Source organism: Poecile atricapillus, chromosome 5, assembly GCF_030490865.1.
Source record: "Poecile atricapillus isolate bPoeAtr1 chromosome 5, bPoeAtr1.hap1, whole genome shotgun sequence".
In the NCBI taxonomy this organism is placed as follows: domain Eukaryota; kingdom Metazoa; phylum Chordata; class Aves; order Passeriformes; family Paridae; genus Poecile; species Poecile atricapillus.
The window spans coordinates 14,126,877-14,142,879 of record NC_081253.1 but is presented as its reverse complement, the minus strand read 5'-3'; the positions used below and the strand labels follow the sequence as shown (position 1 = coordinate 14,142,879).

The window sequence follows — 16,003 nt, the reverse complement described above, 5'->3', positions numbered from 1 at the left end:
TTCCCTACCACTCACCCAAGCCCTGGTGTATGGTACTGACGGAAGCTTGGGGGCAAGAATTAGGATGTGAATAACAGTGCTGAGGTGGCTTCCTGTATTCCAGGAAGCAGAACTTTGTCCTGACGTGTAAAGAAATAAAGTTTCACAAAAGGTATTTGCCTGGTAGATCTAGTAATGCAAAACCAAAGCCAGGTGGCCAGGAGGGCCAATGGCATCAGAAATGGATGGCCAGTGTGGCCACCAGGACCAGGGCAGTGATCATCTCCCTGCACCTGCCACTAGTGAGGCCACATCCCAAATCCTGTGTTCAGTTTTGTGGCCACTCAATTCAGGAAAGATGTTGAGGTGCTGGAGTGTGTCCACAGAATGGTGAGAAGGCTGGTGAAAGGTATGGAGGACAAATCCCATGAGGAACAGCTGAGGGAGCTGGGAGGATTCAGCCTGGAGAAAAGGAGTGTCAGGGAAGACCTCATCACTCTGTAGTCACCTGAAAGGAGATTGTATCAAGGTGGAGGTCATTCTCTTTTCCCAGGTAACAAGTGACAGAACTAGAAGAAATGGCTTCAGGATGTGCTGTGGGAGGTTTAGAATGGATATTGGGAAAAAACTGTTCACTGAAAGTGTGGTCAGACATTGGAATATGCTGCCCAGGGAAGTGGTGAAATCACCATTCCTGGAAGTGTTCAAAGGATGTAGGGAATGTGGCATCTAGGGATAATGGTTTAGAGGTGAACACAGTGATGCTGGGCTAATGGTTGGACTCAATCACCTGAGAGGTCTTTTCCAGCCTTAATAATTCTATGATTAGAGGATGGAATCTTCTGAAATTTCATATCACCTTTTAAAATCAGGGGTTTGATTCACTTCTAGGTACCTCCCCTCAAGGAGTTAAATTTCCTCTTTGTACTTGCAAAGATCCAGGAGTAACTTGAGAATTACCTTTGTCGTATGAATTTGGACAATCAGAGATAACGATTAGTAGTACAGATTTCTCAAAAGCGTCGTTTTGCTGCGGGATGAAAGACGACCGCAAACTCATTCCACCACCTAAGATTAATCCCTTGCGATGCTTCCCAGGCTTTCCCACCCTGTTGGCTTCCTCTGGGACAGGCGGCGGCGGGGACCCGGAGGAGGCAGGCAGGCAGGGTGGGGGAAACCCGTCCAAAACCTGCCCCCATCCTTGTCCGTGTAAGGCAGCACTATCCCTTTAAAAGGCGGCCGGCGGGCGGGAGGCGGCGGTGACGGCCGGGGCCATCGCCTGCCCGCCGGGTTTTCCCCCCCTTCCTGCCGGTCCGTCGCTCGCAGCCCGTTAAAAAGAGGAGGCAAGATGGCCGAGCTGGGCAGCAAGGGGGTCACGGCCGGGAAAATCGCCAGCAACGTCCAGAAGAAGCTGACCCGGGCGCAGGAGAAGGTGGGGGAGAACCGGGGCATCCCCGGGATGCGGGGCCGGGAGGGGGCCGCGGGTACCGGGGATGACAGCGCTCCCCGGAGCAGGGATGCGTCTCGCAGTGGGCGCTTGCGGGGGGTGGCAGCTGCCTCCCCTGGCTGCGGAATGAGGGCCCCTTCGCACCCCGGGAATGCCGAGTGTCCCTGTTGGAGCGGGGAGCGCTCACCGGCCGCCTGCGGAAACATGGCATCGGCTTCGGCCGGGAGCGGGAGGGAGCACGGAGCGCCGCACGCTCGTGTTGGATCGGCAGATGCTTATTGTTTCAACAGGAGGAGACCTTCCCGTTGTGGCATTTAGGTTCTGCTTTATGCAGCATCTTCCAGAGCGGCTCTGTGTTTTGCCACAGCGCTAAATGCGTAACCTCAAAGATGGTGAGGGGAGGGAGATGGACGCTCGCCCCTTATCTTCCAGCAGCATCGCGTGATAGTCGCTGCTTGCTGCTCTGACCTTGAGCTCCTCGCTTTGGAACGCTGCTTCAGCCAAAGCCATTCGGCCTTTAAAGATTGTGCCGATCCGCTGAGAGAGGGGGGCATTTTTGAATCCCGGGAGCCCTTTCGCTGCTCTCCGCCCACCCCTGTGCCAGCAGAAGGTGCCAGGAATATGCAATGGATACTTTTCCTGTTCATCTCTCTGGCATGCTGCATCTGATGCCAGACGCCTGCTCCGTGTAGGGATTATCGGGCGTTTTACGCAGGGACATTGATCAGCTGCTTTTATTGCAGGCACGCTCGTCTTGGTTTTCAGTGGTTTGCTGTGAGATGACATTGACTGAATAAGGACTGGTGCATCTTGGTGGGAGGGCGGGCGAGCAGATCTGCCCACTGCTGCTCGTGTTTCCTGGGAGTTATCTTTAGCAGCTAGATTTAATCTAGGAGGGTTGGGATTAAATGTAGTGCTGGCCTGAGCCTTGTACCAATCTCCGACACTGCTCAAAAACGCTGCTGGGTCAGAATGGCAGCCCAAACCACTTGGATTTAATGTTGTATATGCTGCATCCAGTACTTTTAGCTCACTTACTGAGACTAGGAGCATCCCTTCCTTCAGCTTGTCCGGTTGCTTGGAAAAAACCCCAATGACTACCAGATCCAGTATGGAGCTGCAGCAGCAGGGTCCTGGCTTCACTCTGTACACAAGAGTGAGCATGGCCACATCTGTGTATTTCTTTACCCTACTGTTGTTCCAGAGGGGACAGGACAGGGAATCTGGTCCACCTTGAACTCATCACAGATGCTACCTTCATTCTGTGTTAGCCACCAGATGGCAACCAGATTTGTAGTTAATATTAGGGTAGGTGGTAGAGGCTGAGCTCCTGGGCCTGCTGATGAAGTTACTGTGTTTAGCAGCTTGGAACCAAGTGTGTCCTGCCAAGCCCTGCCCTGCCTCTTATCGAACATACACAGGTTCTTTTCCTAGGGAGGATTTTCCACACATTTCTGTCAACTGTTGATCGAGCTCACTTCCTTGCTCACGCCCTGGTGGTGTTTGGGGATGTGGGAATGACAATAATAATTGAGACTTAGCTGTGTATTTGTACGATCTGAAAACAGTTGTTTGTCTCTTTGGGAAGAGAAAAGCTCAGCTTGTTTTCCTCTAAGGAGAAAAGGAAAACAGCCCCAAAGCACTTGCTAACACAAGTTCTAGACCCTTCAGCTGTTGTTATCCTGATTCAAACAGTATAACTTTAATCTCTGGGCTCTCGAAAAAAAGAAAAAAAATGGCATTGCTTACTTCATCACCTCATTTGCCTCTTCATACTGCTACAGGATTGTCTGTAATAATTCCTCTTTGGTGAAGCATTCAGTATTTTACCCATAAGGGACACCCTTTCACTGAGGAATATACGTCCGTGTTAACTTTCAGGTTGTGAGGAGAGATACAGCTGAATATGAAGTGATGTGGAAGCACCAGTGGTTATGACACTCTACACTTGCAGTATTTAGTTATAAATTGAGATGCTGTGTTTAGTAGGAAGGGTAAACTCTGTGTCAGGAGATAAGGACCAGGTGTTAAATAATTAAAAAAAAAAAAGTAAACAGAAGTGTGCAGATGTGGATCTGGTAGCAACTTAAAAATGTGTTCGATTTTTGTGAATATATTTTGGCTAGGGTAGAGCTTTTCCTTTTTGAGGCTTAACCAGCTGACTGTTCCTTTTCCGTATCATATTTTGATTTGAATCAAGGATAAAAGCTATTCCCTTGAGAATATCTCCCTCTCAACTTAAGCCCTGAGGCTTTGACCTCAGCAGTTTTCTTCATGGTGAATTTCAGCCTTGTGTTAAGCAAAGAATGATGTCTTTTTGTTCGGTGCAGAATTCACACTGAAACACTGTACACATCTTTTTTTCCCTTCTGAGATGCCTATTATGTAAACTATGTAAGATACTCCTTCAGAAGTGTTATTTGTTTTGAGCCTTTCAGCAAAACTGTTGGCTATTTTTGGAAGACACTTGAGCAATTCCACAGGAAATATACGATGGAATGGTCAACTGTGCTTTTTAAAATGGGATGGACACACATTTAACGTCCATCTCTACTCAGAGGTAGCCTCAAGTACAATACTTGGAAATAATTTGCCAATTGTCCAGTGAAATGTATCAAACAAGTTGATGCTGCTGTCCAGGTAGGAACATACCTTGCAGAAGGAAGTCATGCAACTGTTTCTAACTCATATAACCTTTTTCAACTAATTAAGAAATTTAGGCTAGAAATCATGATCTAGTCATCCTAAATTTAGCTGAAGGATTTTCAGACTGAGATGCTGAGCTCTGGACTTGTCATAATTCTAAACTTTGTAAATATGAGTAAAAATGTAATGCCCCCAATGTCATGATGTCTTAGAGGAGAGCCTAATTTGCAGCACTTTTAAACTCTTCCACTGAGGCAATGAAGTTTTTTTATTGTTTTTGTCTGTAATCCATCATCTTGGTTAAAGTTTGTTTTTCTGGTTTGTGACCAGTTTTTATCTTAACACTTTTGAAAATTTAAAAAATCTCCCCAATTTCCACAATTCCCATTTTCCTCTAATAATGTCCTGTTTCTGAATGTGTCTATCTGCATATGCATGCTTCTGCTTTGGACAAATTCAAACAGCTTCTTGGTGACTTGATGCAGTCCTGGTGTGAGGGTAACTCCTCTGTGAGGTTTCAGTAGGGAGCTGAGCTCAGGGAACAAATGAGTTGGGGTTTAGTAGCTTGGCTGTCAGTGAGGGTCCTTGTCACAGGATCAGGCTCTTTGCTTTCCTTCTGCATGTTAAGCTGAGGTTCAGTGTGGAAAGAAGTTATTGGCTGTATGGGCATCAACTGTTGATTTAAGCTGCGTACAGATTTATAGCTTTGTCTGAGGAGGTGAGCTATAAAGTTGACATCAGAAAGAAAGATTTTTTTAATTTTTTTTCCCCTAGGGAGCTTTTTTTGCATGGAGTAGAAAGGAATTAACTTATTTTTACTTAGATTGAATGTGGGAAGTTCTTATATGGTAGTGGTGGTCTCTCACTCTCTTTGTGTTACAAAGCTGGGCAAAATGAGGAGTCTGTGTTCTGTGACATGAACAGACTGCTGTATTTTGTCATGGGTTTCTTCTGATGTACCAAGAAACCAAGACATCTCCTTTTTACCCCTCTCCATCCCCAGTCAGAGGGGAAGGCTTTGTTTTCCATGCAGGACCTGGCAAAGTTTAGTTTGGACATCCAAACTCCCTTGTGTTAGGGGGTCACGTTTAGGTCATAGACTGCGTTTATAGTCATGGACTCTGACTTGCCGTGTTGCCATGAATTATCACTTCTGCTCTCTGTTCTTGGCTTTGTTAATTCCACAGATGTTTGCCCACATCTGTTTAAAGTTCTCCTGCTTAAACCATCTGTCAGAGCAAAGTTCTGCTCTCCTCTGGCTGCACCATTCAAGGAGGCTGGGCTGTAGTCTTGGTCTCACAGATTGTGGTTTGGGTGGAACAGGGTTTGCAGAAGGCATGGTTTGCATTTTGAGTTTGCTCTGATAAGACATTTTTCCTCCTTCTAAGCTCAAGCTAAGTAGGTGGAGTATTGCAGGAGGAAACACCTGGAATGAAATTTCAGCCCTGTTGAAGCAGGGGAGAGTCCACACTAAGGAGCAGTACCCAAGAACCTTAAAGCAAATTTAAATACAGCTATTATCAGGATTCACCTATCAGAGGCTTCCTGCTCTGTAGAAACTCTGCAGATGGGGAGGGAGCCTTTCTATAAAAATGATAGATGCAGAAAGCTCTCTTATTAAGAAGTATGTCTTGACTGAAGTTCCTTATTGGTTTTCCTTTGGGAGGGTTCCTTTTATCTCTTCAAAGGTTCTTTGGTTTTTTCTTGGCTTTGCATAGGGTAGGGTGGTTTGGTGGCAGTTTGCCTTGTTGTGTCAGTGAAGAACAAATAGCCTGAAGAGCTACAAGTATTGTTCACCTACTGATCTGGCAGGAAAATTGATGTTTTTGTTTTTTTTTCTGAGGGACTCTCCAGATGACAAAGATGGGGCTTTTTACTTTGTTAGCTTGCTTTCTCAAGAGTGCAGGGCTTAGGGGGCAGATAGAGTCTCAAAGGTGCTTCATGCTTAAAGGTTGCTGGAAGACAGGCACTGGATACGAGAGGGAGATCTGAATTAATGCCCCTAATGTTCAGATGATTCCACTATGAGCTCAGACTGTATTACTGGTATCAGATAATCTGCATGGTACAGGGAGGAGGTGAAATAGGAAACCAGGCTCCACATGTCTCCTTGCCCATGGAATGGTTTGATTGGCAGGGCACTTACAGTGCCGTGCTGAAGGTGCCCTTCTGTCTGGCTATTGGCAACAGATTTCTTATATGAGGTAGAATCTCATGGATGGATGAATTTTCTGATTGGAAAAGGCCCAGCCCTATTCCTTGTCACTTTATCTTTCCTGTAAGTTCTAGACTTGCAAACAGTCCTCTTCAGTGCAGTTCTTGTGAGATCAGGTTTATAAAGCAGGATCTAAAGATCTCTTTTCACTGTGGACTTTTAAAGAGGCTCTAGGCCATACAGAGTTACAGACCTCATCTCTCAGGGGGTGGCATCAAAGCTTGTCTGGCCTCTCCCTCCATCCTGCATGCTGTTAGGCAAGGTTTGTATTTCCAGGCACAGATGTTTGTTTTCTGTCCAGCATCCTGGTTGCTCTTTGCACATGACTAGCAAATGACAAGGCTCTGGCCAAGGCACTGGGGAGAGCTGGGTGCAGCCTGAGATGTTCAGCATCTAGCCTGGACTGGGGTCTTTGGGAATAATGCAAGTTTTCCTTTGTTCATGACTCTTTAGACAGAGACACGAGACCCTTTTGCTTGGGATCAAATGTATAATAAAGCTCTGGTTCTAGAAACATTTAGAATGACAAGAGGGTCCCTTAGGTTTACAGGTATTATTAGGGTGCCTATTTTTCCCTCTGTAGTGGTGGTGGCCAGACACCTGAGCTGCCTGTTGTGCGAGTTCTGCAGCTTTGGAAGGATCATCTTACAGTCCTGGCTGTCTACCTGTACACAGAGGGATCAGCCTGTCTTCCCAGAAGTTCTGTGCTGGCAACCTGACATGATCACAAAGCCAGTCTCAATTTGCCAAGCAGAGCAGGCTGGTCTGTCACCCTGACCTGGCCACAGCTCAGCCCCCTGTGTGGGCTGGCCCATTCTGGGTGTGCAGACCAGCAGCTTCTAATGGGGGATGTGATTGTGTTAATGTTGACCAGGAGACTGTGCATTCTCTACCCCAGAGCAATGAGATGGGAACAAATATTAAAATAAGAATAAAGCACTCCTGGCAGGTAGAATAGTGCAACAAGGTCCATTCTGACTTCAGGCTCTATTTTAGCCTTCCCTTGAGGGAATAGTAGTATATAGTGAATGCATGAGTTCCAGTAAACCTGTACCATTCTGGCATTTCTACTGCTGAGCTAAAAGGGGACATCTCTCACAGGAAGGGGTTGGGAGAGGGAAGAAATTAATTTTCATTGTCTCACTAGTCAAAATAATTTTTAAATATGGTATTAATTGAGTGCTTAATACTGTCAGAACAGGAGAGAGGAACCTCTGCAGATTTGCCTGAACTATTGGCAGTGGCACAAGGATGAATAAATCTTGTCAGGTGTCTTTTCAGCAGGTGCATCCAAGTGACTGGTGGACCTCAGACAGTTCAGGTTTCCCTGGGCAATTTCCTAGCCTCTGAAGCTGCTTGATCTTCACAAAGCTGGGAAGTACTGCAGGGTAGGTCCTGTGCTGCATTCCTGGAGAAAAACTTGAAATGTATTTATTAGCAGAAAATAGGATTGATGAGTTTTGGGTTATATTTTCATCATGCCATCTTGCTTGCATAGTTTTGTTTCTTAACTGCTACTCAGAAAGTACCTCTCTTTAGATTTGTAGATTTGTGATCTGGAGGAACAGAAGAAATCCTTCAGCCTGCTGAAGTTGTACAGTTTAATTTATTTTTTTCTCCCTTTTTCTCCTCTTTTTTTTTTTTTTTTTTTTTTTTTTTTTTTTTTTTCCCTGGGTTTTTCCTTTTTTTATGTTGGGAGCTTGAGATCCTGAATAGGAAGGGTTTGCCAGAGCAGGCAGGTGCATTTTGTGGAAAACTTGGAACCCAGAGCTTGGGGCATTCATAGACCTAGACAGAGGTCTCACAGAATCAGTATGAAGCAGCTTTATGAAATGAGGAATAGGTACTGTGTTTGCTCAGATCTCTGCTAGTACACATGTGCAACATTGAATTTTCTATTGTTTAGGCTGGGTTGGAGTGAACTTTACTCAGACCTGTGGCTGGGAGGTTGAAGTTGCTGAGAGTCGGCGTTTCCACAGAAGTGCTGTTGGGGGAGTCATGAAAGCCAGACAGTGTCGCCTTTCTTGTTGTCCCATCCTTTACAAGAAAGGAGAAGTCTGGATGGCAGTGTGTTCTTAATATAGGCTGCCAGGCAGGATGGAGAGTGCAAACTTCACCAATAAGGAGGAAAGCAGCGCTTAACAGCAACTAATCCCTCAGTGAAAACCACGGGCTGTATTTAATCTCTTGATATGCAGAAGTGCTGTCCTCTCTGCAAGGATTTGACAGGCAGTTTCAGAAAGCTGGTAACCTGTTCTGAAATTCATTATTTTTTGGTGATTCTGCATTGATCCTGTTTGGTTTGTTTATTTTAAATTGGTTTAGAACTTTTAGTTAAGCTTGGTTTAAAAGCCACATTAGTTTCTCAGTTGTTTTCAAAGTTAACTCTTCAGGAGGGAGATTAGAGGTTGATACAGCTGAAGTGCAAACATTTTTCACTGGGCAATTGCTATTGCTCTGCTTTGGAACTGTATTAGACAGAGCTGATGCTTGTTTGCCAGCAGGGATGGAAAGGGAAGTTCAGTGGTACGGAAACGACAGTGTTTGAAAACACAGCTAAAGTGTTTACTCTTTTGTTTGTTTTTTGTTGGTTTTTTTTTTTCCTATGTACTACTACTTTGTACTACTTGGCTTGATTGCACATTTTATCAGGCCAGAAACAATAACATGTGACTTAACCAACTCAGAACTGAGTTGGATGGTATTTGCAGAGTGAAATAGCAATTCTTCCTATTGGATTTACTTGGAATGGTGCTAGCAACAGATGTAAACTTATACCTAGGAGATGTAAAGACTGATATTTGAAGAAAATGTAGATATCTGCATCTTTTTATTTAACAGATATGCTGGTCTTGTAGCTCTCCTGTACCACTGTAGGTGAAGTTTACTATTCCTGTAAGTTGTTACAACTTCTTAAGTCTTGATCCTGCCAGCTCTGTGAGTCTTGAGTGTGGAAGGACCAACCTTATTTCCATTCTTGCTTCTTCAGTCATTGTGGGGAAAAAACGGGCAAAACCTTGAGGGGAAAAAAAGAGTATGTTTTCTAAAAATACAGGAAATTCCTTTCCTGGAATTTGAATGTTCAGCTCATTAATTTGAAATTTTCAGGCAGTAAAGTGTTGTCTTGGAGAGCTACTCTCTTTCCCCACCTTGAGTGCAACGTGAACCCTTGGTCCAAGAGTTGAGTCTGACACGCCAGGCACAAAAGGGGTTTGAGTTATTGTAGTGAGGGACAGCATATTTCAAAGGTTGCTTGAAAACATGTTTTTGAAAAAATTCTGTTGAGAGAGACGGCAGTTTCTGTAAGAGGAACAGTGCTCAAGGAGAGTGTAAAATCATTCAGACAGACAAATACACTTGGGTTCTGTACTGAAACACTCCTTAAGGTACAGTTTCCTCAGCAGAGGATTGAAATGGCTGTTCTTCAGCGTATTAAACCGACCTCTGCAGCAGAAGGATACTAGGGATTTTTCTTTTTTTTTTTGTCTGTTTAGACTGGACAAACATTGTGAAAGGCCAGGCTTAACTGTGTGTTAATAAACTTGAGCTATTACAAGTACTTGCTCTGATAATGTTTCCTACATCATGCATGCAGACAGTATGATTATTTATTAGTATCTGCAGTGTGATTGCATTATGTATTGCCAAAAAAGGCCATTCCCTATTCTGAAACAATTCCAATATAAATATTGGACAGTCTCAGTTAATAAAGATAATTCTGGTTTGTTTCAGTAAAAGTGTATTCCAAAAGACTTAAAAGGGCTTTCAGATATTTTTGCAGAAGTTTAATATGGATTGTTTTGTATGCAAAGGTGCAGGACTGTTTTTGAACAGTAATATTTTTGTCAAAATAGCTGAAGAAAGTGGGAAAGAGATGGTCTTTCTTTGGAGAGGAGGAAGAGTTTATGTGCAGGGCTGTGAGGGTGGGGTTTGGAGACCTGACTGTGGTGGGAGTCAGAAGGTCAGAGGGATGACGTGATCCATCAATCACAGAGCTCTGGAATGGTGTGCTGCACCCAATTGCTCATGGTCTGGGACCTCTCTGTGAATGGATATCAGAGTTAGTTGCCAGACTAGAACTTTTTGCCAAGCTGGAGGCTTTTGCTCTCCTTATTCCATGACCCTTGGTGGCCATAAATAATTCAGGGAGGAAGTGTGTGTTATCAGGGCTGGATGCCCTTACCATGAGGCTGTGGATATCGTAGGTTAAATGAGCTGCTTTGTCATGCTGGATGAAGGTGACTTAGAGCTGGAGTGTTTTAGCTGGAATGTCTTCTGAGCTGGCAGTCCCAAGTCCCCAGCTGAGGCCTTAATTTTTGAGGAGGCTCTTTGGGGAGCACTTTGTGGTGATTTTCCTCTCCAAAACCAGTGTGGCCCAGATTCTTAACAAGTGCTCTGGCAAAGAAGCAGATGGACTTAACACTCATTCACTGCTGAGGATGTGCCTTATCAAGCCTGGTTCTCTAATTTGCTGTTCCTTGTCCTTCAGCTCTGCTGAAGGAAAAACAGTCCTCCTGGGTGAAAAGGAGAAGAGCTGATCAAAAGCTGCTAGGGAAGAACCAAGAGCTGATCATCTGTTGATCCATATGTTCACAATTCAATGGGACAAACCACATTCTGTAATTCAACCTGGCCCTGGAGGGCACTGTTCTAAATCCCCCATGGCTGATCCCTTGCAGCTATCGCCTTCCAGCGCAGGGAATTCCAATAGCTCATCCAAATGCCTGTGTCTTTCCTTTGCCCCATTGTGCATGCCACGTGTTCCAAATCTTTTGTGCATTTGAGAAGCTCTCATTGTTCAGCAAGGTGGTTGTGAACCCATGAAGGTGCTTTACTGGCTTCTTAAAGGCTCTGTGTCCAGCCTGTCCCTTCTGGAGTCCCCCTCTAGCATTGTTTGGCCTTATAAGAGCTCTTTGGCCCCTCTCCCTCCTAGCATGCACCTGCTCCTTTATCTCTTTCTCCAGCTCAGTCATGGCCTCAGATGCCTTTTATGTTTTTTCCAGATTTGGTTGCTTCATTTTGCATCAGGGCCTGTGTAAAAATAAAAATACCTCTTGCAAAAGTATCAGCATTTAAAATGAGTGTTGCAGAGGGGGAGGAAGAGGAATTGAGAAGGGGAATTTGTGCAAACAACACTATTTATACTATCTATTCCTCTTCCTAGTGTTACTGTTGGCTATAGATAGGGTTTTAATTAAGCTATGTTAAATGCCTACCCAAGTAATAGACGTTGATGTTGTTGAAGTCCTGTTGCCTGGAATGTCACATTGATGCCAACTGAATTAAATGATGCCATTTGGCTTTATTAACTACAGATCTATGATGTAGTTACTGTCTAGCTCCACAGTTGTGCCACTTTTTTTGGTCTCTGATTGGTGTCTGCTTAAGCTGGGGCAGACAGAAGGGAGGGTGGAAATTTACCTTCTTTCTCAAGACTGAAATTTCCTCCTTTATTTTCAGGGTATTGATAAATACATAGTCTCTCCAATTTCTGCTTTGTTGAATAGCATGAACTCAGGAATGCAACATTTTTAGCTGCATTTTAGCTAACTAATTTTAAATGCTAATTTTAGCATTTTAGCTACCTGCTTTGAATAAGAGTAGAAAAAAAAAAGTAGAAAAGTAGAAAAAAAATTGCCCCCAAAGTTGTGAATTAGGCATACAACTATTATTGTTGTATTAATGTTGTATTGTTGTGTGAGGCATATGGTTAAGATGGCCAGGTGTCACCAGCACACCTGAGAGCTGAGAGCTCGTGGTCTGTCTCTGGGGCAGCTATGTGGCAGAGTGTTGGTAGAGGGGTACCTATGTGCAGTTTGTGCACCCAGACTTGACAGACTGAGGCTGACCCTAACAGAGCCTGTGTCTCCTGGTGAAGCTGTGTTTTCAGCACCTCAGGAATTGGGCCATCTGCTTAAGGTGTCAAGATTAAAACATTCAAAGTCTGAAAACTCTGGCTTAAGCTCTTAAGATTCTTAATCTCCCACACTTCTTGATGCAGGTGCCTGCTTGTGACATTGGCATGTTCTGGTGGGAGAAGTGACCACTTCTGAATGGTTATTTTGCTGCCCTGTCTTCTGCTCTATGCAGCTGCTGCTGAAGCACTTTCTTTGTGTCTCCATCCCCCTGCCTTAGATAAAGTCTTCTCTTTACAGACTGAAGTTTAAACTGACCCAGCTATTCCTGCTGAGGCAGCTGCTTCACATCACTCTTAAACCACCTCTACCACTGAGATGTGTCATCTCTAGCTGCACCTGTTCTGGGGGACTAGAGGGCAACAAAAAGTGTGGGAACAGGGAAAAAGACTAGCAATCCACAGGGCAGTGGGATGGTTCCTGAGCTGGAATTGGCCTCTGTCCCAGCTCAGCTCAACTAGATGCGTAGCTAGCACCCAGCTTCTTAATTTTATGCTCTCTTTAGCTTATATTTTGACACTCTGAAACCCCTGACTGAAGGCTGTAAAATAGATGAGGAAAAAGTTGGAAATAAAGTTTAAATCACATTTGCCAGGATTTGTTTTTATTCTGAAAAGCTTGGGTGGTGAAAAAGCAGGACATTTTCATGTCCTTAAAGATAAATTTGGGGGGGAGGGAGGGTAAAGAGTAAAGGGTAGAAGAGGGAAATATCTATGCTTTCTTTTAAACTGCTAAAATCTGTGAAGAAAAGGAAAAGATAAATAAATAAAACCTTTTTTTTTTTTTTCCTAATAAGCTTTTATTTAGCAAGGCAAGCTCATGCATTGATAGAAGGGAGAAAAAAAGTCCACTAAATAACACAGTGAGTTAGACCTGGAGGGAAGATGACGTATCAGCTGAATAATTTGGGATGGGTGGGAACGTAGATATATTTAAGAAAGAAAAAAGCAAGTAATAATTCTTGTTTCAGTTTGTTATATAATGTTGGTTTTAACTGAGAACCAACCCTTGAATTTGTGCTGGAGTACAAACATAGTGCTTGGACTATACCTACAGGGCAGACATAATGCAAAATGACCTAAAGATATGAGAGAGAGAGAGAGAGAGAGAGGAGTAACATAACAAAATGAATCAACTAATGTAGGAGGAGTCTTTAGAAGGAACCTGCTTTTGAAGGTGCTTGGATGGCCTTGGGGTAGGCAGACACTGAACTGCATTGCAAGTGTGTGAGCGTAGCACAGTGTGACTGCAGGGACCAAGCATCCTGCCAGGAAGGAAGGGAACTGCTTTTCCATGCTGTCTGTCACAGCTCCACTCCTGCTGTAGCATCACTTAATTTAGACCTGACTGACGACAGGAGCTAAACTGCAAAAACTGTGGGTGAAGAGGGAGGGAGGAACAACCTAAGATGTTGAACATAGTGGAGGGACTAAAATCTTCATATAAAAAAATCCTGTAATGTCAGGATTTGTGTCAGTGCTAGATGCACACCAGAGGCCCCAGCCGGTTTACCATCTCGATGCTTGTCTTGTTTCTAAGTGCCCTCTGCGGAAGAGGAGATGCTTGGTTTGAGTCTGTGGCTATAAAAGAAACTTTAATCTTAACTGATTGGCCATGTGCAAAGAGTGCTTGCAAAACATCCGGAGAGCTGGGGATTTATTTGTATCTTTCTGTAAACATGCTATAGATCGCTTCGAGGAAAATAACTCTTGCATCCTGGAGGTCTGTTCTTGTGTTTCCATAAACAGTCAGTATGGCTGTCTTCTAGAGAAAAGTGGTCCTTATAAAGGCTGCTATTAGACATATAGAAGGTGCATTAATTTTCTCTTAGTGAATACTTAGTGAAACAGTGAATACAGACTTTTAAGAGAAATCTTTGCTTCTATACAGATTTCAGTTTAGGTCAAACTATTCACCTATTTCCAAGGCTGGCTTTTTGTTGCAGTGCTGTTGGGCCTGTCTTTCACTTGTACTGGCCTTTTTTGTTGTTGTTAGAGCAGTTTCAGAGGTTAGTGCTATATCTCAGTCATTTCTGAAAGTCACTTGAGTGATTTCTATATAAGAAGTCACGTCCTTAATGCTAGTGTCCTAACCTAATCAGTTTTGGTTTGTTTTTAATGTTAAGTGGCAGTAAAAATAAATTTTTACTGTTGGCTGAAAAACATTGTTTTTATCTTTGGTTGTTGAATTCACTGAGTCTGAGCTCCTCAGGCTGGCAGGAATGGGTGAAAAACCTGCCTCCCTTCCAGACTGTTCATGCATGTGGTGAGCTGACTGAGACCTGCTGCCCAGAAGGGGAATGAGAGATGAGGATACAGTGGCACTGATTAATGAAATCTAACTGGCTCTTTTCCTGGGACAAACCAGAGAATTAAATGATGTTACAGTTCCTTGCCACCTTAATTTCAAGGCATTTGATAGGTGCTGCTAGCAGCTTTTTCTTTCTGCTGGTTCATGGTGCACCAGTTTGGTTTCTCCTGCAATGGGTGCCAGAGCCTCCTTTTCAGTTCCTGCTCCAAGGTCAGGGAGTCAGCAAAGCAGATTGTTGTGATGGGGAAGAGTCCCAGCGTCTTTGGTGTTCCAATGCACCGACTTTTTGGCAACTTCTGTATAGTATGGATGCTAATAACAATTTACCAGGTAAGGAGGGGAAAATAGTGCTTCTAGCTCTTCTCAAGATGATTTTCTTTCACACAGACAGAAATTATTCATCCAGCGTCACTCTTAAATTAGGTGAGATGTCATCCAGGGTGGTTGGAGGAAGGGAGGGAACACTTTGATTTAGGACTGCAGTAAGTTGCTGTCTAGCCAGGTGTATTTGAGTATGCCAGGAGACTCAGCAGAAGTGCCTTTTCTGCAGTAGTCATGTCCTGTTCTGGGGACTCCTCTCCATAAATGGATTATTTGGAGGCTCTGGAGCATAATATTTCCAGTCATGTTACCTGCAGGGTCACCATGCCCTCTAACACAGCTTGCAGACAAGAGAGTGGATTTGCCCTGTGTTATGTGTTTAAAGAGCATTACTCTGATTATCCAGGAGGGTGGATTAATGGGAGTCAATAGATACTTGAGGAAGGAAGGAAGGGAGAGGTGCTCAGGAGGTGAATTTGAGCTGGCAGACTTGTTAGCAAAACAGTGCAGTCTGCTTGGGAAAAAGTCAGCCAGAGAAGCAGCTCTAGGGAGCTGATCTGCCCTGAAGAACTTGAGGGAACAGTAAGGTGCTTGTGTGGGAAGCTGGGTCATTAAAACTGTCACTAGTGAGTTGTAGCGTTGTTTGAGGCACCCAGTAAAGTCTCCTGGAATCAAACAGGAGGAAAATAAAAGATCCTTCTGTCCTGACAAAACTTGGAAGCTAAACTGGAATTGCTCTAAAACCTCTGTTTCCTATTTCCAGCCCTCTCCCATGGTGTAAGGAGCAGAGTCCTACTTTGGGGGATGCTGGGATCTCAAATGGGGGGCAGTTGGATGCTACACAGAGCCAGATCTCTGCCACCCGAGTGGGCAGGGCTGGTGAGGAGCTGCCCAGCTCTGGGGTGGACAGAGGAGGGAGGCCCTGTGGCAGAAGGGGATAAAGGAGTCACCTGGCCATCAGAAACCTTTTGATGTTCAGTGTCTGACAGCAGCACACTGTGCTGGGAGTTACACAGGCTGCTTGAGGAAGAGAATGGAAATGTTCTCCTTGTCACAGGAGAAGATCTGATTGTGTAAAATGAACAAATATTTTTAGGGAGAGGAATAGAAAATGAGGGTCCAACTGCTCCAGGGGTAATGAAGAACAGGAGAGAATGAGAGCTGAAATGG

The 16,003-nt window shown here is 44.3% G+C and overlaps 1 protein-coding gene across 12 annotated transcripts in view; it reads left to right on the top strand.

Moving 5' to 3' along the window:
• The first annotated feature begins 1,218 nt into the window (after nt 1-1,218).
• BIN1 (bridging integrator 1) overlaps nt 1,219-16,003 on the top strand; it is a 92,839-nt gene continuing 78,054 nt past the window's right edge. For 2 of the 12 annotated variants that reach the window (XM_058839327.1, XM_058839324.1), the window contains exon 1: nt 1,238-1,411. In XM_058839327.1, coding sequence (XP_058695310.1) covers nt 1,328-1,411 — 84 coding nt within the window. In that variant the 5' untranslated portion in view covers nt 1,238-1,327. Of the gene's footprint in view, nt 1,412-16,003 lie in introns of all 12 variants that reach the window. The other 10 variants (XM_058839326.1, XM_058839330.1, XM_058839329.1 and 7 more) reach the window with 7 other exon arrangements.